Genomic DNA, 21,229 nt, shown 5'->3' with positions numbered 1-21,229 from the left:
ATAAGCAAGTTGCTTTTACAGCAGATATTTCCATCAGGGCAGCAGTGGTTAAAAGATATTCCTATCTGATGTGTTTTGGAGACCTTTTTTAAAAGGTCAGTTCTGGATGAACAGATGTCTAAATTAAGAAAAACAACAGCAATAAAAGTGTGTTGCAGCTGGTATTGAGGTACCTGGGGGATTGGTTTGAACAAATAGAAGGGTCTGAACTGATTCAGAATGCCTCCTTGTTTTAGCAAAAGAAAGAGCAGGCATGGAGACCGAGGGTCCATGTTCAAGCAGAATCATGTTAGGGAGGTACAATTAGAACATAATTGTATCTGTAGGCATTTACAAACATCAGACCATCTCTGTCACTGTTCAGGATCAAGCCCCTCTTGCAGTTATTTGTTATTTATATTCCTACAGTGTTACTGTATATACCAGCCATTTATTATAGCATCTTACATAGATGCAGAAAACCACAAGAATTTTCCAATGAACTTGCAGTAAAAGAAAGCACATTATGATTAGGCACTGGGAAAAAAGAGGACACCAGACCAGGATAAAAAGTACAATAATGGCAGCCTAAATATTGTCAGCATTGACATCACAGCAGAGGGGAGTTTGAGGGAGGACAGTCACAAAGCCTGAAGGTCAGGAGAGGAAAAGCAATGAAAAGCATCTGCTTCAAACTTGGCTTGTCACTGTCAAAAGCTGATATAATGGACTGGTCAGGTAGGAACTGGAAATCTCTGTCTCAAGTAAATATGAAACCATACTATGGGCAAAATCAGACTGACAGTGAGATAAAAACATGGAGCTTACAGAGGTAAAAGCAACAAAGCCAATTGATGCCAGGAGGAACAACATGGTCAAAGAGAATAACCTTCACCACAGATTTCCTTCTGGCTGTGAGTAAAAAGAAGGTTCACTGGTAACCAAGGGGCAGTCAAGACTGGATGAGATGTGTAACTATCTGAGCAAGTAGGATGCAGCTGTGCAGGAGTCCACCAGTCTTTGGAATGAGGTACATTACACTGTGAAAAGAGCTGTCTTAGACAAAGATAGGGTTCCAGTAGTGGCAAGGCATTTCTGTTAAAATAAATGCTATATAAATTACCAGTTTTAATCACAGTTTAAGTCTGCAAGCAAGAACTTTGATGTGAATGAACTGCTACAGTTTTGGTTTTCAATTACATTTTTTTGTTATCTAAAGAAAAATTGAAAATTATAGGCTGTCACTAGGATGTGTTTATTTGCAACTAAATAAAGCTTTAGCCTTTTATTTTGTACCTTTTTCCCTGATTCAGAAGATAAATTCTGATATACATTATCTAATCAGTTATATAGTTTAGTGTAGATTGACTGTATTACTTTAGAATATAGTGAATGCTGTGTTACTTTTTCTAGGTTATCTTTTTTTTTTAACATTTTCTCTAATAATGACCTGAAACAAAACACGGTAATGGTATATAAGTAAACAAGTTTTAAATTCTTTCTTACTAGTAAATAAAATTTTAGCATTATGGGTCTTTAATTAATACATATAGCAATTAATTGTTTACACTTATGATTATTTCTGATCATTAAGTCCTTCAGGATTTTCAATATACAAAATAATATCTTCTCTTGACATGTTTGTTATTAATGGGCTTCAAATTTTAAAATGTCCTGCTTTTTCAGAATTATATCACCATTTCAACTTTGAACGAAGGTAGGTAGAACTTCACAAGGAGACCCTTTTCCTGTAAAAGAGGAGGTCAAAATGTAACAAATAAGCATGTTTCTTTCTCCATCCAAAGTCTTTCTGTGGAAAACAGAGATGGTACAAGAATCTGTGCTCAAAAAAAATCTGTTTGAAAGTTGTAAAGGTTTCTATGAGACGGTCCTTTCAAAGCTTTAGCAAAAGCATATTGGTTTATAGTAGGCTGGAAATAAAGGAGGAAGACACTGGGCAGTTAATTCCTTCAGTTCATGAAGACACACATGCACATGTTGCTTTTAATAACTGCAGGTGATGCACTAGGTTCCTCTTAACAAGCCTTAAGCTAGAAGTTGGAAAGGCTTTGTTTCTGCGAGGAAGAATGTCTTTGTTGTCTAGCACATTATTTGTTTTTCATCTACTAATCTTAAAATGTGTTGCTTATCTCTTGGGAATTTTTAACATGGGAAAGAAGAGAGATGAAAATGTCCATTTAATGTGTGTTAAGAGTGAGGCTCTAATAGAAATATAATGCAAGAAATGAAATGGTTTTCTTTTGAGTGAGAGAAGAGACTGTTAAAAGTCTGTGCAGTACTTGCTTGTCTTCTTTCTTCCCCAGTCACAATTTTCAGTAACATGCAAACAAAGCCTGTATGATTCTGATGGAATGGTCTTGCTTCTATAATATCCATTTTCAGAAAGGTTTGGGAAGGCTATCTTGAGACAAAGTGGGCATAGAATTGGTTTAATTGAATAGATAAAGATTCCCATCTGGGAATTTCAGCTCTTCCACTGGGAACACCAAGTTTTACAGCCGTGGTGATTACATTGCAAAATCATACATTGACTGCAAATGGCTCACCTACATTAACATTAAAGCTGGCATTAGGTATGCACTTTTGAAATTAATTTCCTGGTCATCCCCACTTACCCTTCTTTGGTTTGCAAGCTACAAACAAACCAGAGGTTTTTTTGGATGAAACTAAGCCAAAAGATGGACTCAGGAACTTTTAGTCCCTCCACCACTAGTCATGCAATGTACAGAATTAGCCTGAAGAAAGTCCAAAGTCTCCTGAAATGCAGATTGTGGGTATTGGGTCCTCAGTGCTACCTCTTTCACTCTGCAGAGGCATTCCTATTGCACAGCAGAATGTAGATAAAGACCAAATTCCTGCTGACTAATGAACTCTAGACTCTTGAAAGTGCAGTTGTGTAACAGTGCCCAAAGAACCTGAAGGAGGGGAGAGCCTTTTCATGCCAAATGATAACCTATCTTATTTAGCTTCATTTGTTCCTGAAGAGTAAAAATACTCTGAGGAAGTTACCCAAAATAAAGCTGCTAAGAGCAAACAATGTGCAGCTCAGAAGAATGCGTTGCTTCAGGGGAAAACTGGGAAAATTTCCGCTGTGTAGCCATGTGCAAGCCTGTGGCTGGGAGGATGGCCCTGTTCACATTCAGCTTCACATGAATCTGAGTTTTACAGCCTGTTGATCTTAGGGTGGGTAGGGTTGAAAAGAAGCTGAGGAGATTTGTTAGAGAATTAAATAGCATTCCCTCATTTAGTTTGAAGCCAGCACTTTCGCTTGGGATACTGAATGTAAAGGCTGATTCTTGGACATCTAGAATAGATGAGTCTGAGAGAAGTTCCAAATAAATATTTTCCATGAGAAGATCCTGAACTGAGGTGAACAGTAATTTTCTTCTGAGGTAATACTGCATTAAGAGGCAGAAGATGAACTCTCTCCTGATTCCCAAGAGCCCAAGCAGCAGAAGTAGTCACTGTTGTGAGGCATGCTATTTAATTTACATGGTGTATGTCTGTGTCAGTTGGCTTCTGTTCACTTTCTTACCCATAGAGAGCACTGGTCACTGCCCAGAAATACCGACATCCCATGCTCCACCACTACCTAAGCCTAAGCCTAAACCTAAAAAAGCTCCGCTACCACCAAAAACCGCCATTGCCGCTTCCACCACCACCAGCCATAAGGGTAACGAAGCACCTCATGCTAAAAAAAAGGGAAAGGCTTCTGCTAAGCAGCCTCCTCTCCCGCCGCCCAAGCCAACAGGTGCCAGTGCAAATCGAGAAGCTGGTGAGTACTGCCCGTGCAGTGCAGCGGCGCTGGGTGCATGTGCATGGGGCTGCTTGCCTTGCTCTTACCGTGACTCGTGCCTTCGGACGTAGCAGTGTTACTGAGGAGCATGCCGTGGATGTTTGTAGAGAGCTTCCAGCTGGGCAATGGTTCTGCTGGCCACAAACACCCCAGAAAACACACAGACCCCCTCGCTGTTGAGTGAACCTGTGTACAACACTGAGCACATCAGAGACAGCATTGAATTCCTAGTTCAAGTGAAAATGACCCAGAGAATCAGCTCAAGAATAAGCAGGGCAGAAGATGAACCAAGCACAAGTTACCCCTAAGTAAAACTAATTTGGTATTGCTGTAACTTTCTACTAGAAGGATCAACTATTCTAGTTAATTTGACAATATGACAAGATCACAAAGAAGTTAAGAATAAAACCATGAAGGCATCTTAAAAGACTGTTGAATAGCAGTTGGTTTAACTGACAAAAAAAAAAAAAAGACAACCATTACATCAAAATTCAGCAGTGATGCAAGATTAAAGGTTATAGGTAGATGCTCTTAAGGTACTGATCGTGAGTTTGAGTAGTTGCAGTGTAGACAATGATCAAAATTAAAACATACACATATAATTTGATCACAAGCAGTATTTTGATGAATGGGCTCGATATATATTTTGGCAAACTTATACACGCCCTGTGTTTTCAGTCTCTGTCTGTCTTTCAAAGTCCTCCAGTCCCTCCAGTTTTCTCTGCAAGTATTTCTCTTCAGAGCTTGTACATTTTGGCTTGTACATTTGGTACATATGCTTTGTATTTGAAGCATACATAAGAGGACTGTTTGAAAACACTGCAAGACTTCTAGAATTACAATAATAACTTTGCTATAAAATATCCATTAACTTGGTATTAACTGTCCATACTACATCAGACAACTACAAGAATAAACATTTTGAAAATCCAGAATTTGCTGCTTGTATTTCACATGCAGCTGGGAAACTCAGCTCTTCATAGGTGAAGCAGCCTTGTAAGAGCAGACCTTTCAGACATAAAGCAATCCATCACATAAAGAATTGTTTATACCAGTGATTGGCAACAAGCTGTCAGGTATCTGACTTCTTAGACTAAGATACATTCAGGTTCCAGATTTGTCTTCCATTAGCCTTGCTGAATGTCAGCCAGTGCTTGCAGACCATACAGATGTAAAATATATCCACGAATATCCCTTATTCTACTGGTAATTTCTTCCAACATTAAAAACATATTGTGTTCATTCAAAATGGGGCAGTACTTAATCAGTAGAGCTACTTTGAAACAGTGTTAGTACGAGAGGTTTGTCAGATCCCCATGAAAGTGAGCACATGATGCAGCCAGTGATCAAGTCTCATGAAGAAGGAGAAGAATATGAGTAACAACTGAGCCATGGTTCTCCTGAGGGCAGCACAGCAGGTTTCCATACTGAAACAGTGGAACTGGGAGAATGGGACTTAAATGTAGGCATGGATGTATGCCAAAAGGCAAACAACAGCCATTAAATTTTTCATTTAATCAGAATTCAAGTCTTCTACTGAAAAAGAGGCATGACAGAAAATTGTCAGCCAGCCCAGTCAAAAACAACAACAGCAATAGCACTTTTGACCTACGTGGACACGTAGGGGGGTTTTCTGTGGGAGAAATCTTTTCAGTTTCTGTATCTAATTGCAGGTTCTGAAAACAATGTAAGGATTTTTACAATGGAACATGTTTTGACATTTTCCCAGCCACAGTTGTGTGGTGATATATTTGTACTATGCTGCAATTCTTAAGTGCAAGCATGTAACTGGTTCTGTTGACCTCCAGCCTGTACCTGAAGGGGATCAGAATCAGAGACTTTTCTTTCTGCCATCCACCTACTCATTAAGATTTCTGTTAAATAATATGCAGGTTGGAACCACCATCTATTTCTATTATAATTATGAACTTCTGCCGATGCCATTTTTCTGCTTCATTTTGTTTGGCATGTAAATTGAGTGATTTGTGCCTGATGTGGGGAGATGAGTGCAGTATCAGTTGATTCAGGACAGTGCCCTTTACAGTCACCTGGGAGCACGAAGAGGAACAGGGATTTGCCTGAAGTTTCTATACATTTTTTCAGGCATACTGAAAGCTTCACAGCTCTCTAAATGTTTTTTAACTGTTAACAGCTGCAGAAGAGAACAGCAAAGTGTCTTTTGAATTAGTTTCTATCTCCTTTGAGAACGGTCTCACTGTGAAAACTGGTTTTATATTGTGAACTTATTATGGCTAGTATCTACATTTTGAATCTCTCCCAATCTGCTGGGGGGTTGTTTTTTATTTAAATGCTTACAAGTAAAGTAGGTCTTTCAGCAGATTTCAATTACAGCTTTCTGTTTTACTCAGTAAGCTTTAGCCAGAAGGCTGCTATATAACTTTATAATCTTTCATTTGTTCTCTGGAAGTTAATGAATTTTTAGAATTACATCAGAAGTATTTGAGTTGGATGAATTTTGTTGAAAAGGACCGAACCATTAGATGGTTGTCATTTTCATTGTTTTTAAAATGGAAGTCAGAAGTTTGAAGCTCCCATCTCAGGTGATGACACAGCATGACATTGACACAGCAATTGGAAATGTGGCTGGAATGCACATGGAAATGCAGGCTAGCTGAAATCTCTAGTGGGATTCACTATACATATATGCTTCAGTATGCTGAGTGTCACAGGATTAAAGAGTCAGTTTGTACAGCTCCTGTCAAAACCTTGTTTCACTACATTTTCAAGACTGCCCCAGTTGGTCGCTGGTAAGAAGAAAACCTCCAGTAGGTACAGGAGCCTTCAGAGCCTCGTCCCTTCTGAAGGTGATTTTTGCAGAGTGACAGCAGTGGTTTCTGCCTCTCTTTTGTGGACAGACCCAGCTGGACTTAAAAGCACACCTTGTTTTGCTGCCCCTCTGCTGTCATTCCGTAGGACGACACCAATTGCAATAACATTGTGAAAGGTAATTCACTGATACTCAGTAACAGTCCTCAGATATTCATTGAAAAGTATAAGGAAAATCACAGGGTTTTCAGTGATCAGACCAAAAATTTATGTAGTAGGAAAGGTCAGGCAGTTTTCTCTGCCAGGGAGCTTTTTTAGTTTTTTTTAGCTAAGTCACTACACCTATTTTTAGAATAAGTAGTGGACTTCTTAGATGATGTCCAGGCCAGGTGTAATGGGCCAATTCAGAAAGCTCAAAACAAACTCCTACCCATTTGTAAGGCTGGTCCTCTCTGCTGTTCTTGGGCAAGTATTCATCATTTCAGTGTCTCCCGCACAAAGGTGAAATTGGAACTGCAACATTTTATTATCTCAAGCATTTACATGAAGTATTGTAGAAGTATCAAGTGTATTTTTATTTTGAAGACCGGCACAAATCAATTCATGCAGAAAACATAGTGCAAAAATAATTGCAATACTGTAAAATACCTTTTATTTTCTTTATGTTTTAGCTGGTTCCTCTCATGCAAAAAAACTACCAGTCTCCAAGTCTTCTTCGTCACCATCTCCTTCATCCACATCATCTCATCCCAAAGCCTCTAAGGAGACTTCCAGCAAATCTGGCACATCAGGGACTCCCAGGGGCAAGAAAAAACCTGGGAAACAGTCAGCCCCACGAACAGCACCAGACGGGGCTGCTTCTTCCCCCTCAGCCGACAGTTTGGAAGCGAAGGCAGAAAAACCCAAGCCCGAGCAAACTTCCACAGCAGTTTTTGAAACGGAGAACGCAGACCAGTCGAGCAAGCTTGTTGTGCCCCCTCCTCCCACCGCTGCCCCTCCTCCACCTCCACTTCCACCTCCTTTCCCTGCTGCAGCCAGCCAGCCTGCTGGCTCCTCGGATGCCCAGGATGTGTCAGACAGCCGTGTGGCAGGGCCACGCAGCCCTGGGTCAGACACAAAGCCTCTTGTCCCGACTGAGCGTGGCGCAGAGCAGAGTGTGAGCAGTGCAGCCCTGGGCAGCGCTCCGGATGCCGGAGGAGAAGACGCGCAAAGGTGAGACCGTGCGGCTCTCCTGGGGGAGCGGTGGGACCACAGCCAAGGAAGCCACATTTGTGTGCACTGCAGGCACGTGGGGATCTCTTCTGCTTCTTCTGCTGACTGGGAACAGTTTGTTCCTTCCCGCTGCCTTTGGGCCTTTCCCCTGCAGAACCTCACGTTTCCCCAGAAGGTCGTTCCTCATGACCTGTCTCTTACTTCATTGTGTGGCTGGCACTGGGGTCAGCACTTCAGCTCAAAGCTGATGACACTTTTATTTACTCTTATAAAGGCAAACAAGAAATTATGCCGAATTATAAGGGGGTTCTTTTCTGTAGCTGTCTTTTTTTTTCTGTAGATGTCATTAAATACCTCACTGCTAAAGTTCTCAATTCAATTGCTGAATTTACTTGAACACTTGAAAATGAGGGGTTTTCAGGCTTCAGTTAGTAGGTGTTTTGGTTTTTACTGCCTAATAACTTGTCTAAATCTCAGGTATTGTAAGAACTGGTCAAGAGAAAAGTCATAATCACATTTTTTAAGCAAAATAGTTGGCAGAAAAATGAAACTGTCTTATTAATTTGTCTTTTCTCTGCCACAAAAATCAGCATATTTTATATAAATCCAAGAGGGTTTAGTCTGGATGCAGGTAGCCTAGAGACCTTCCTTTAAATTCTTGCTGGTACATCTGTTGCCAGCTCTACATTGTAGTGCTGCATCTCTCCTGCTCTACCCTTCCTTTACGTCAAGATTTTCCCAAGGCAAAGGGCAATCTTTGATCTCCATGTTCATCAGTGATGAGCATGAACATTTTGAGCTCAACTGCAGTGAAACTTCAGGTTTCACTGGGTTAGGCTTCCAGAACAGGAAACTTTGCAGTCCCATCTGTTCTCCAACTTGCTCCTCTCACCCCCAGCTTTATGAACTGTTTTCTCTCTCGGTCCCAGCCCACAAGAAATAAAAACTAATTGGGATTTGTCTTAATGCAGTCTTTACAGCACTCAATCATTCAGGATTGTTTGCATCCTTTTTCCTAACACAGATACATAGATACATATACATAGCTGCATATGTTAAACATATCTTATATATGTATGTTTTTTAGAAAGGAATTAGTTTGATTAACAGAACTTTTATTTTCATCCTTGCTTATTCAATTGCTTCTCATTGGTATTTTGTTCTGCTTGCATTAATGTGTCACCCTATCTGTTCATGAATAAACAGCTTGGCTACCAAAGAAGACCAGGAAGGGGAGGCTCCAGATGAAGCATTCTCTGAGCTAGCGGAGGAGGCTTCTGATGCTGCTGCCCCTCCTGAGAGTGAAAGCAGCAGAGAGAGCCATGGCAGTGACTCGGACTCGGACGGGCCAATCCTGTACACAGATGATGACGATGATGATGATGATGATGAGAATGCAAGTACTGAAAGTAAGCATCCTGCCCAGGAAGCTGCAGGCTGCCATTTGCAGATTGGGTTTTGTGAACATGCCTGACCCATGCTAGTGTGAGACAGAGAGAGGAATGGCTGCAGGGAATGCTTTTAAGGGATTTATTATTTTGTCACTACTGAGAAATAGTGTCCTGCTTGTCCCAGGCAATCACGATCAGAAACCTGCTGGGGCCTGTGCGTGGATGAGAGCAGATCAGTCATTGCACAGAGGAGAGTGGAGGTGGGAGGAACAGGCTCAGAAGGACAGGAGGGTGGGGCAAGGTGGAGACCTTAGGGCATCTCAAGCCATTCATTTGGCTTGCCCACACCATGAGTTGCTTGTGGGAGTTACAGGTGTGGTGGATGACAGAGGAGGCTCATCAGTCAGCAGCTTCACTGCCTGAAAGTCACTTGTTCCTCTTTGATCAGGGTGTTTTAAGCATTGGAGCAACCTTAGCAGACAGAGCAGATCACAGTAGATTGCATCTAAGTTTTACAGCTTTGAAATTTTATCTGGGGTCATTACTCTATCATCACCTTAACTGGGCAGAAGCCCTGCTGTGCAGAAGGGGTTGTCCTGCCCCCATTCTGCCTAATCCCTGCTCCCAGCTGTTCTTTCCTTAGGCTAGAGTTCATGTTTATTTTTGTAGGGGCAGCTGTTGTTGAGCTGATTTTCAACAGAATTCGTGGTTCCCTGATCCAGCTCACCCAAAGGCTTCTCCTTTGCTTGGGCAAAGAAGGCAGCAGCAGGCTGTCAGGAGCATGAAGGAGGGCAGTCCTCCCTCTATCTCCTTCAGGATGGCTTTATGTCAGTATGAAATCACCGTCAAAACATGGTTTGAGAGCCTTGCTCACAGCTTTTTTGGAGGAGGTGCTTCACTGTCCTCAACAAAGAAGGTTTGAACACCAAGGTCCAGTGTACCAAAGTGGCATGAGGCAGTACAGTGTCTTATAAAAATTGAGCTGGGAGCCTGTGATCTTACCAAACTGCCTTACACTGTGAAAATCTGCCAGGCTAAGCCATATGTAGCCCAGCTCGGTCAGAATGTCAAGACAAAAGGGAAATGCTGTAAAGGTTGTGAAAAATGCCCTTCCTTCCACACCTGGCTGAAGCTAACTGCAAAGCCCTGGTCCCTACAGTGTCAGTTTTGTGGAGAACAGATTGCTTCAGTGTCTGAGGGTTCCTGCCTAGGTTACTTTACAGGCACTCTGAGCACTTTTTTGAGCTGTGTTCTTTGGTTTAGTTTACAAATAACTTAGAGATGGAAAGCACTATAAAATAACTAAGTGGTAATTAATTGAAAAAAAAGTTGAAAGAATGAGGGAAATGATGATAGAATGAGACTAAGCCATTTAAGGCTGAAGAAGAAGAGCAGCAGGTTGCTAAATATACTAAGTAGATAAATAAGCCAACCTGTAATGTATTAGACTTCAAAGACATTTTAGTGTAGATTTGTCATTTTCATCCTATCACTTCACAGATGACAAGTGATGTTTGTATCAATTTGGCTCATAGTTTTCCCTCCAAGCCTTTTAGCTTTTTATTGTCATGAACTGAGCTAAAATTTTTCTTTTGATGTTAATTAAAATTCCTCTCCTGCATGTGGGAACAAGGTTGCTTTGGGGAGGTATTAAAAAGTTCTTACTGGGAGTTTGTAACCTGAGCATGAATGAACTAAATCTACCCTACTCCACCTTTCCTCAGGCTCTTTGGCAAGTAAAATTCGTCGTAGGGATACTCTTGCTATCAAACTTGGCAACAGACCATCTAAGAAAGAGTTAGAAGACAAAAACATCTTGCAGCGTACATCCGAAGAGGAGAGGCAGGAAATCAGACATCAGATTGGAACAAAGCTTGTGAGGTATCAGTCTCAGGGTCAATGTGGTTTCACTGGGTGGAGGTGGAGGAAGAGAATTGAGAACACTGGGTTCATGTTTTAAATGCAGCCCAATGTGCACTGCAGGATCTTTGTGGTACAGCTGTCCGGAAAATGGTGGTTTTATTTATCACAAAACTTTAAAGTGTCAATAATAGATTTTTTTTTTGTCCTGCAAGAAACAAAATTTGAGAGCTTTTGGGGTTTTGGGTACTTTGGGTAAAAAAGGAAAGAAGAGGAAGAGGGTAAGAATGAGTCCACAACAATCAATGCCATGGTTCTTGTTCTTTCTCAGATTTGTTAGCAGAACTTCCCCTTGTATACCCATCTCTGACAGAGCTCTACACAGAGTATGCCTGTGCATGTTGTGCCTTCTGACCCTTCTCCTCTTCCTCTGGCTGTCCAAGTCCTTCATTATCATATGCTGCTTCCAGCAAAAGAAGTTGAGCCAGTCAGTGTTTAGTGTTTTACTGTACCCAACACTGAGGCACATCTTTCTCAAGCTGTTAAACTGCTATGGGATGTATGTCACATTCTCCTTCTGGACTTGAGAATATTGTGTAAAAAATTCACTTGTCTTTTACAGTTTTGGGGGTTTTTTTAATATTCACATTTATTTTGGCTTTTTTGGTCTCTGAGAATATACTACAGCATGCCTGTATTTTGCTAGACCTGTCCTTGTTTCTGTTTGGCTCAGGAATGTTGTCCAGATTTGGAGGATGTCCTGTGTTTTTGGAGAGTCCCAGATATGGGGTAGTCCAGTTGGTACTGCTCCAGTACAGAGTACACAGCCTTGCGTCAACACCCAGAAGATGAGCTGAGTTGCTCTGTGAACTGGGTGTCTGGCCAAGGCAGCTATTTCATTACTGAACTGTAAGAGTGATACATCTACTAGATGTAGAGTCCAAGGGTCATTTTTATTCTGCTAATAAAGAGGTGTTGTTAGCATCACTTTCCTGAACAAATCCCAGCTCTGGTGATCACATCCTGCTTGTCAGTCCTCCCTTGGGGCTGGAACTGCAGAAGCTGCTTTGTGGGTTCTGCTGGAGAGCTGAAAGGCAATGCACACAGCTCTGCTTTGGTGGCAGGGGACAAGATCTGTGTACATCAGGGCTGTGCTCATACCCAAAATCACATCCAAATGTGATGCCAGTTTCTTAAAAACTCCTGGCCTGACGGTCAGCACCTGGCAACATTGAGGTCTGGGGGAAAATCTGTTCCCACAGCTCAGTCGGGTTGAGTCAGGTCCCCACGTGGGACTTCCTACAGCTGGGACTGGTCACCTGTGTTAAACCTGCCAGTCCTCTGGGACAAATCTGTAAGTCCAAGTGTGATTTGAATTGGATGAGTGTCACGAGGCTAAAGACAGTCTGTAGTGAAGTGTGTGAGTGTTGATGAACAGAGAGACACCTGTCTTGGACACACCTGCAAAACAAACTTTACTGCTGAAATTTTTCGTGCTCTTTTCCTCAAGTGAACAAGTGGATTTTTTTAGTAAACACAGAGGCAACATCAACCATGTTCTCCCCATTACAAATCAGAAAATTAATGTCTCAGTTTGGGGTTTTTGTAATGGCAGTTTTTATATTAGGTATCTAAATAAAATTAGGTTTCAGGTAAGGCTCCCATTTGTATTGTACATACAAATTAATGAGGAATGAACAGCTTATGGGTTTTGTTGGTTTTGGTTTTTTAAAAAAAAATTAGTAAGACTTCAAAATATCAAAAATATCAAAATTCATTCAAAATATCTGAGAATAATCTAACAATTTCACATCTGATTATAATGATGGTACTTGGGAACAAAGAAGGTATATGGATTTATTAATGAAACTATACCTGTGAGGATATTTAAATTGCTGATACAAATTCTGTAATATTATTCAAGTATCAGTTATTCGTGTGTTCAAATGGCAACACTACATCTTTTAAAACAAATGGCCACTCTGGTTACATGAGCAGTTATTGTAACTGCCTGGAAATTACTTCCAGAAATTACATTTTTTAAGCTGTATTACAAATCCTCATGTGTCATTTAGATCTGGTTCTAAATCAGTCACTTACTTTGTTCTCACAGGAGACTTAGCCAGAGGCCCACAACTGAAGAGCTGGAGCAAAGAAATATCCTGAAGCGTAAGTATTTCATTCAGGTTTCATATAGTATTTGCTTAGAAAGGGAGCATCTGTTGGATTGGTATGGAAGCCTGTCATTGTTTCTCCAGTATTAGAACCATAACTAGAGAGAAATCATGTTCTAGAAAATAATGTGTCAGCTCTTGATTTATACACTAACCTGTAATTGTAGCTTTGAAAATTCCATTTATTGAATATGCCAAATTTTACTTGTCACAATCTCACTTCTTGAAGCTGGCCCCAAAAACCAGGAATGACTTGAATATCCTTTAGAAATAGTTCTAGGCCAGTTAACCTTCCACCTGATTTTTATGAGGAGGAGGATAAGGAGAAAGGAGTATCAGTTGGAGGTGCAGGTGGGATGGAAGGGCAGAGGTTGGAAGGAGGAGTAGAAAGAGGAAAGGCAAAGTGTTCAGCAGAAAGTCAATAGGTATATGCCAACTACTTCAGCATGCTGACCTTCATATTCACTTCTGACATAAATGTCTTCTGCACTGAAACCTGCATGAGATTCTCACTGAATACCTTCCCATTGATTAAATCCTTCCTCATATCCCTGCTGAAAAAAGTCTGTAATTCAAATAGTCAGGGGTGGAGGAAGTACATTAGATGTTTACCCTTTATGCCTATTCTGCCATTTACTTGTGTTGCTTCTGTTCTTTGGCTGGCAAACTCTTCAGAACAAGCATTGTTTTGTCTTCCTTTATGAATCTTTCCATAATAAAGATGTTACCTAAACACACAGTGCAACAGGTGCCATGCCCAGCTCCACCTAGTCCTGTGTTCATCTTGCAGAGGTGATTAGTACTTGATGGTTAAGTAGAAGAAATAAATGAAGAAAAGACAATTTATAACAGTAAATCAAAAATCACACAAATAGCAAACAAAAAATCTCTTAAGGCATGAGAACTTCTCACACCTGATCAAAGAGTTGGTGTGATGCTGTTATGTTATTTCCAGCAATTGTTCAGTAAAGTTGGAGCTCATCTGTGCAACCCTGGTGTCAGCCCTGATGTGTAGCATGCTAATGAGAAGGGAAGAAAAGAAAATGGGATGTTTACCTGACAGCATCCTTGGACTGATGACTCTGTCACTTGCTCAGGCTAGCAAATCAGGGAGAGGGCAATTGTTGGCTTTCAGGCAAACCATCCTGATAATACAATGCTAATAAAATCTTATTGTTTGAGTTCTCAAATGCCAAATAGTGCCATGTCTTACTGAAAAGGGAAGCTACAGTTCATGCTTGCACAGGAGAGGGATCAGGGGACTCCTGTCTGGCACATAATGTGAATAGACTTTCTAAAACACTAATTTCCAAACCTATCAATTTCATAGACAAATAAAGATAAAATTGGAAATAAGAACATTTTTTAATATGACAAACTGCTCAAGCTGGAATGTGTGAGAAAGGTAAATCCAAAACATCTTTGGTGGGCCAGATATGGCCACTGAGCTGGGAGCACCAGCCGGGCTCCCTTACTGCCCTTTCTCACTTATCTCGAGGTGACCAACCCAGCAGAGAACCCGTGATGTATTTAATAGCCCCTTTTGCCAGTGTTTATTCCATTCACTGCTTTTGCAATAAGTAGCTCAAGACTGGAAAGCAGTTAATAGATTTCCTCTCCTGTTTCAGCTTGTTTACTTTAAGCTTTTGGCAGCGGACCAGGCTTTGCACTCTGTGCCTCCTGCCATCCTCCCCTGCTGCTGCTGGGGGGTGTCTTAAAGAGGCCAGGGAGAGCGAAAAATAAAGGCTGGGAAGGAGAATTGTAAATTAAAAAAAAAAATCACAGAGACCCTTGTGAGCACGTGGAGGAACTGCTTTTTGCTCATCGCTGAGATATAAAATATTTCAAGTTGAAAGTGATCTATTAAAACCAAAGCAAACCAAAAGCAAGACAGGGTTTGTGATGAGAGTCTGACTCAGAGTCCTTTCAGGGTGCAAGTTTTCTCTAAGCTGTAAGGCACTTATATTTTACATCAAAATTATTGCCATTCCTTCCTGTGGATCATCTGAAAATGTTTACACATCTTAAATGCCTTTGTTGGTGTAGTGAGCTTTTGTGAGTAAGTTGGGATTTCTTTCATAAAGTTTCCTTCCTCATATTTTTTAAGCAGTGGATGGGGAGAAAGAGTTATATTATTGTGTGTATATAAACTGCAGCTAAGGGGATGTATTGTTTTGAGTAATATTTATCAGACTTTGAGGTTACATTAAGTGGTAAAGGTCCAAATGTTTACTTCAGGATAAAGTTCAGCCCAAATCTTCTAAGAGGTTCAGAAAAAAATCCCTACTTTTTTTCTTTTTTTGTATTTCCAGTTAGTGAGCAAGTTTGTTTTGCAAGAAGCTTTGTTTTGATAATATTTCCAGATAAACCAGTTACTGAAAATCCTGTTTCCAAGTATGATGGCAATACATTGCAAGCGGATTTGTTTAAAAACTGTTTGGATAAAACTATCCAGACTTCTGAGACTTCCCACACTAAAACAAAGTTACGACAACTTAAGAGTCCACTTGAAGGAATACATAAAGCCCTGTGTTTTTTATAAAGGCAGGCTTCTTGTACACTGGCTTTGAACCAACAGTATTTATAGTATTGCATTATGGCAAAGAAACTTTTTAGTCTTCCAAGAATTTCAGATTAAGATAACTGTATTTTTCATCCTGTATTTGTAAGGGACAGTGAATTTCTTGTACAGTGCACCTGCATGCCTGCCAGTAGTGGCTTTGTAGAAAATGGGGTTTAGCTCTCAATGCTTGTTAAGGAATATTAATGGTTATCTTTGCTTGTAAAACCAGGAAAGAGAAACCACTTTGTGCATTTCAGAGCACTGCAAGATGCAAGTGCTTTGTTTGTCTTTTCTTTCTCTTTTCTTAGCAAGCCCGCAGAGAACTCTAAACATAGCTAATCCCATAGGGACACAATGGAAAGTTTGGTTTTATGCTCCAGGAGTACTTTTTGATCAAGAATGGAGCAGTCCTCGGGCAGGACAATTTGTCTCTTTTCTTCTCCCCTTCTGCTACAAAACAAACGTCCCACAGAACAGAAGGTGACCAGATGTAATGTGGTAAAAGTTGCAGGAGCAATAATGTATAGATGACAGGGAAGCTGCTTGTTTGGCTTTGACTGGTGGATTATTTAACTTGACAGCCACAATAACTGATGCTAAACAAAATTGTTTCAATTAGGAGTCAACTCCAAGTTTGACCTCCTAGGAATTGCAGGCAAGGATGGAGGGAAGCCATAGTTTTGCTGGGATCTAATCAGTGATTTCTGCAAGCAAAGGGTGCTCTCTGGGCTGGTTCTTTGCCAGTAGGGCAGCAGCAGGACATCTGAGGAGGGGACTTGCAGCTGAGAACGCTGTGTTTATATTTTCTCTCTCCACATCACACAGATTAGATCTGCTTTTAAGGTGGAAAGCAGTGATAAGTGTGTTCCTGTGCATTAATGTGTTCCTGTTTGGCCAAGTGAGTCACTTCATACCTGCAGCCAAATCTTGGCCCTCTGGCTGGAATTTTCCACGACACCTACAGGAACCAGGAGCTCCAGACCCATTATTTTTAGCACCGTACATCTTCTTGCAACTTTCAAAACTTTTACCTTAAAAGACCAAAAGCACACTGTAGTTTTTACTGTTTGTAGGAATTTGTATCCAGGCAGCATTTCTGTAGCACCAGGCTTAAAGCAAGACTCTGCCCAGCAGGCTGGAGTGGGAAATTGGTGCTTTAGGTACAAGTCAGTGCCAGAGACAGGGGCCCACGTGCCAAACAGCAGATTCAGTATATTACTAGCAGCCACAAGATTTCAGTCCATTTCCTTTAGCTCTTGAGTTTTATTCCTAGAAGTAAACCAACCTGAATGTATAAAATCCTGTCCCTGACCTTTCATGCAGAAGACTGTCTGTTCCCCATGGGTTTGATGCTCTCCTGCTTTTCCCAGGATATAAGGAAGCTCCTGGTGCCTCCCGTTGGAAATATCCTCCAGAAGATGGCCTGCTCCAAGGGGTACCTAAACCCTCTGCCCAGTCACTAAGATGCTTGCCCTTTTTGGGGGGGTTTTCCCTTGTCTAGCCATCCCACTGTGCAGTCATCTGCTCTCCACAGGAATCTGGCTTCATAGTTTGGGACAGGCAGCTAACCTTCAACCTTCCTAAATGTCTAGAGAAAGATTTTTAAGGTATTTTATCCTCCCCCAAAATACAGAGAAACACTATTTCAGGTGCCATGCTGTTGGTAGTTCTTCCTTAAGAAGTATACATTAAGCAGCATGAGCCCCTGTTTCTTACATGAAGCTTCTTATTGCTGCTTGTTAGGAGACACTGTGGTTTAGATAGCAAAAGGCCAAGATATGAATAATGCACAGCATATTTTACAAGCCAAAGTAAGGAAAGGGCAGTACAGTGATGTGTACATTCAATTGTCTTTTTTCCTGCTATGTCTGCTACTGGAGATTGTCCGAGGTAGAACTTAAACAATTCCATTCATGAGGGGACAAAAGTTTTTATGTCACATGATTTCCAAGTGAATGGAACCCCAAAGTAATAGTTTGTGTTTAATTACCTCAGCTACTGTGTCTATTGATTGCAAAGACAGGATGTTTAACCAAAAGCCTACAGATGATTTATCTGACCAAAAACAGCTAGAGACCTTTTGACTTTTTTAGGTGAAGATATTATGAGATTAGTTATCCTTTAAAGTCCTTAAATATACCCAACTTATTTATTGATAGATACACTAATTTAAAAAAGTAAAATGTAAATTAATCTATAACTCTCCAGTTACAGTTATTCTTCAGTTTTACAGTTCCTCTATGGAAACAGGCTATCCATTTCTTTTCAATTTAAGAGAAAAGCAATTAATAAACTATAAATTAGATCCATATTTCAGAACTATAAATTAGATCCATATTTCAGTATCTCAGTAACACCACCAGCAACCTGAAATCCAACCTAATCCTGGCAGCAAGCCTGTGCAATTGCACCTTGCTCTTGGGAACCTGATGTTGGTGTTGGAGTCTTCTCACAGAGAAGATCTTGGGCAAGCACTGCCTTTTTCCCACTTTTTCCCCTCTTACTTTTTTATTTTTATAATTTGTCCTCTCCTCCTTTCCCTGATATTCTTCTTATATAAAAGCATTTGAGTAAGCAAAAGATATCTGCCAGTACCATGAGGTGTCCTGTCGTAGCATTTTCTCCAGTGTGAAAGTCATTACACAGAAATTCTCCCCAGGCCAGGTCACCTCTACTAACACAGCAGGCTGGCCGTAGGAAACAACAGGGCAAATGCAACTATACCGGGGTTTAAAACTCCCTTTTCATCTATACAAGTTGGCTGTATCCAGAACAAATTAATTTCTTTAAATTTATAGTTAGCCTTGAACTGTAATGCAGAGTCTGTAATCCCCAGCCATGAATAAAACAGGATCAGAATTTTATGTATTTCTCCAAGTGGGATAGTTCAGCCACAAAACTTTGCATGTAACCATCAGAGTTGGACTTAAAGGGCAAATACTATCCTTCAAACCATAGATCAATTAAAAATATGCTGAGCCCACATGGTAGTGTCTTTCTAAGTGTGCTTTTCACTGGCAGTCAAGAGATCAAGTTCAGTGAGAATAGAAATTTGTTAAAAGGAAATTGTTTCATTCATATGCCCAAATACATTCTAAAAATGGACATCATTTTCTGCTGTACCGGTTCATTTGGTCCAGCCAGTGGCCCTTAACCAAGAGGGCTTGAGTGTTGGATCATATCGCTCCAGAAAAAAAATTATATCATAAAAACCGATTTGCTGACAAATGACAGTGAAACAAATGTCATTGATTCGTGTCCTGTAGCAGCAGAAGAAACTTGGGTAATTCAAATACTCAGAACAAAATTTGTACTTGGCATTTACAAATTAGACTCTTATTCTAAAATCAATGTTGGAAGTAAAGGCAACAGTGATTGTAATGTTAAAATAAGTAATTGAAACATTAGGCAACTCTTTCAGGGTACTTGCTTGCTGGTACAAGAAAGGAAATGACAGGCACCTTCTCTTTGCTGTGCTCGTGACCCACAGTTGACTTGAGATGTCTACAGAATCAGGGAAATGCGGATAGGGAAAAGAATGAGAGCAGACAAAAGCCAAAAAGCAGACAACACATGCGGCATCATCCAGAAATATGAGGAAACATGAGCCAGGACTTGGAGTTCTGAAGCTTTCAACCAAGAGAAATACAGTATGTGCAGTTATAATACTTAAATATTCACTCCTTTTTATCTCTTCTAAAAACAGAGAAGAATGAAGAAGAGGAACAGGAAGCCAAAAGAGAAATAAAACGTAGACTCAGTAGAAAGGTGATGATGTGCTTTTTTGTATTGTGTATTTTTGTACATAGAATTATGTTTCATAAGAATCTAAAAATCAGTGTATAGACATTGCTGCAAATGTCCATCAGTCATTTTCCCAGATTAGAAATCTGCTTAAAAAGCAGTACAAGCCAAGACTGTGTTGGGGGGAACCCCATCCTGTCCACTTCCCCACGCCTGGAGAAGCATACCCAGTCTGGCCATATTGCTGTTCCTAAGCAGGGGACACAAGTGACAGTTTTCCTCTGTAGCATGACCACCCCTGTCACATATGATCAAGAGCAGCCACACCTGTAGATCCTCTCTTCCCTAGAGCAGTGGAGAGGGCAACAAAACAATGTGACCCCCCAAGACATCCCTTCAGTGCTTTTCTAACCACATCAGGAGTCTTTGCTTCTGCAGGTGGAAACATGCTCATTGTCCCTGGAAATGGAGCAGTTACAGATCTGTTCTGGGAGAGGATGGGAGGACTTTTCATAAGTATCCCTCCCTGGTCTGCCTGTCTCTGCAAAAATACAGTTTCCGTAATATGATCATCCTTAGTTAATTAAAGTGAATATTATTTGAGGTGACTGAAACAATTTGGCATTATAATGACCCCATAGATGGTCAAAACCAATTTTTTTTGTTAGGCAGATACTTGCAAATGTCACATATTTTTGGTATTACAGTTTTAACACGGTATAACTGTTAATGAAGATGGCCTAGTGGGGTAGTGCCAGTTGCAAAGTCACAATTAACATTCCAGGGATAACTGTCAGGATTCTCTGTGACCTGCCCGACAAAGACTATTTTTATAATTGAAGAAATCAGGTTAGGCTGCCTCCCTATTCCTGCGCAGCACTCCCAGGATGGTGCCTTTTTTTAGACACCTGAAAGTGACCCTATTTAGAAATACCATTAAAGTCCTCTTGAGATTACATCATACCCTCCTCTTTTATTTTATTTCATCTTATTAAGCATACTATTTTCTGCTTCCCGCTTACAGCTCAGTCTGAGGCCTACAGTGGCTGAACTTCAAGCGAGAAGAATCCTTCGATTTAACGAGTACGTGGAGGTCACGGAATCTCCGGATTACGACCGTCGTGCTGACAAGCCTTGGGCCAGGTTAACTCCTGCAGACAAGGCAAGGCACAAATGTAGATTATTAGAAAATGCTTTCATCTGTCACTTTTGGGGAGCTTTCCTCTGGTTTACATTCTCTTGATGCCAGCATCACAAATGACATCTGCTGGTGACAGCAAGATTGTCATGGTGCTACTGTGCATCCACTGCCTGCAGCTAAGAAAACCCACTCAAGTGCCTATTATGAGCATATTTTCCACCTCCATTATGACAGTTCAGGCCACAATTTCTAATTTTTGTTTTCTAATTTTTAAAACCTTGCTAAGACAGATAAAAGTTTACCAAAGGTGGCCCTGCCCTGAATTCAGGCAGGGTTTGGCAGGCAGAAGTCTGCATCACTGCTACCTGGAGTTGTTTTTGCCACTCATCTGAGTGAAAAAGTGGTAGAAGCTGCTCCATCCTCCTCAAGGTTCTTGGCCATAACCACCAGTGCAGGAACTGACCACGTGCATGCAGCACAGCTTCTTGGAAAGTTTGCCCCTAACATCCTACAGTTAATAAAGCTCTGCTGCCTGACTACAAAGGATGAGACAAATGATCT

The 21,229-nt window shown here is 40.8% G+C and overlaps 1 protein-coding gene across 6 annotated transcripts in view; it reads left to right on the top strand.

The window, feature by feature from the left end:
- Positions 1-21,229, top strand: part of PHACTR2 (phosphatase and actin regulator 2) — a 129,097-nt gene that overhangs the window by 100,931 nt on the left and 6,937 nt on the right. For 5 of the 6 annotated variants that reach the window (XM_064413481.1, XM_064413485.1, XM_064413483.1 and 2 more), the window contains exons 5-11: positions 3,542-3,775; positions 7,255-7,795; positions 9,002-9,204; positions 10,911-11,067; positions 13,160-13,215; positions 19,490-19,551; positions 20,552-20,689. In XM_064413481.1, the coding sequence (XP_064269551.1) occupies positions 3,542-3,775; positions 7,255-7,795; positions 9,002-9,204; positions 10,911-11,067; positions 13,160-13,215; positions 19,490-19,551; positions 20,552-20,689 (1,391 nt within the window). The remainder of the gene's footprint in view (positions 1-3,541; positions 3,776-7,254; positions 7,796-9,001; positions 9,205-10,910; positions 11,068-13,159; positions 13,216-19,489; positions 19,552-20,551; positions 20,690-21,229) is intronic. The other variant, XM_064413486.1, reaches the window with a different exon arrangement.

The sequence above is a fragment of the Passer domesticus genome, chromosome 3, assembly GCF_036417665.1.
Source record: "Passer domesticus isolate bPasDom1 chromosome 3, bPasDom1.hap1, whole genome shotgun sequence".
Lineage (NCBI taxonomy): Eukaryota > Metazoa > Chordata > Aves > Passeriformes > Passeridae > Passer > Passer domesticus.
This window is presented reverse-complemented; position numbering and strand designations above follow the sequence as displayed.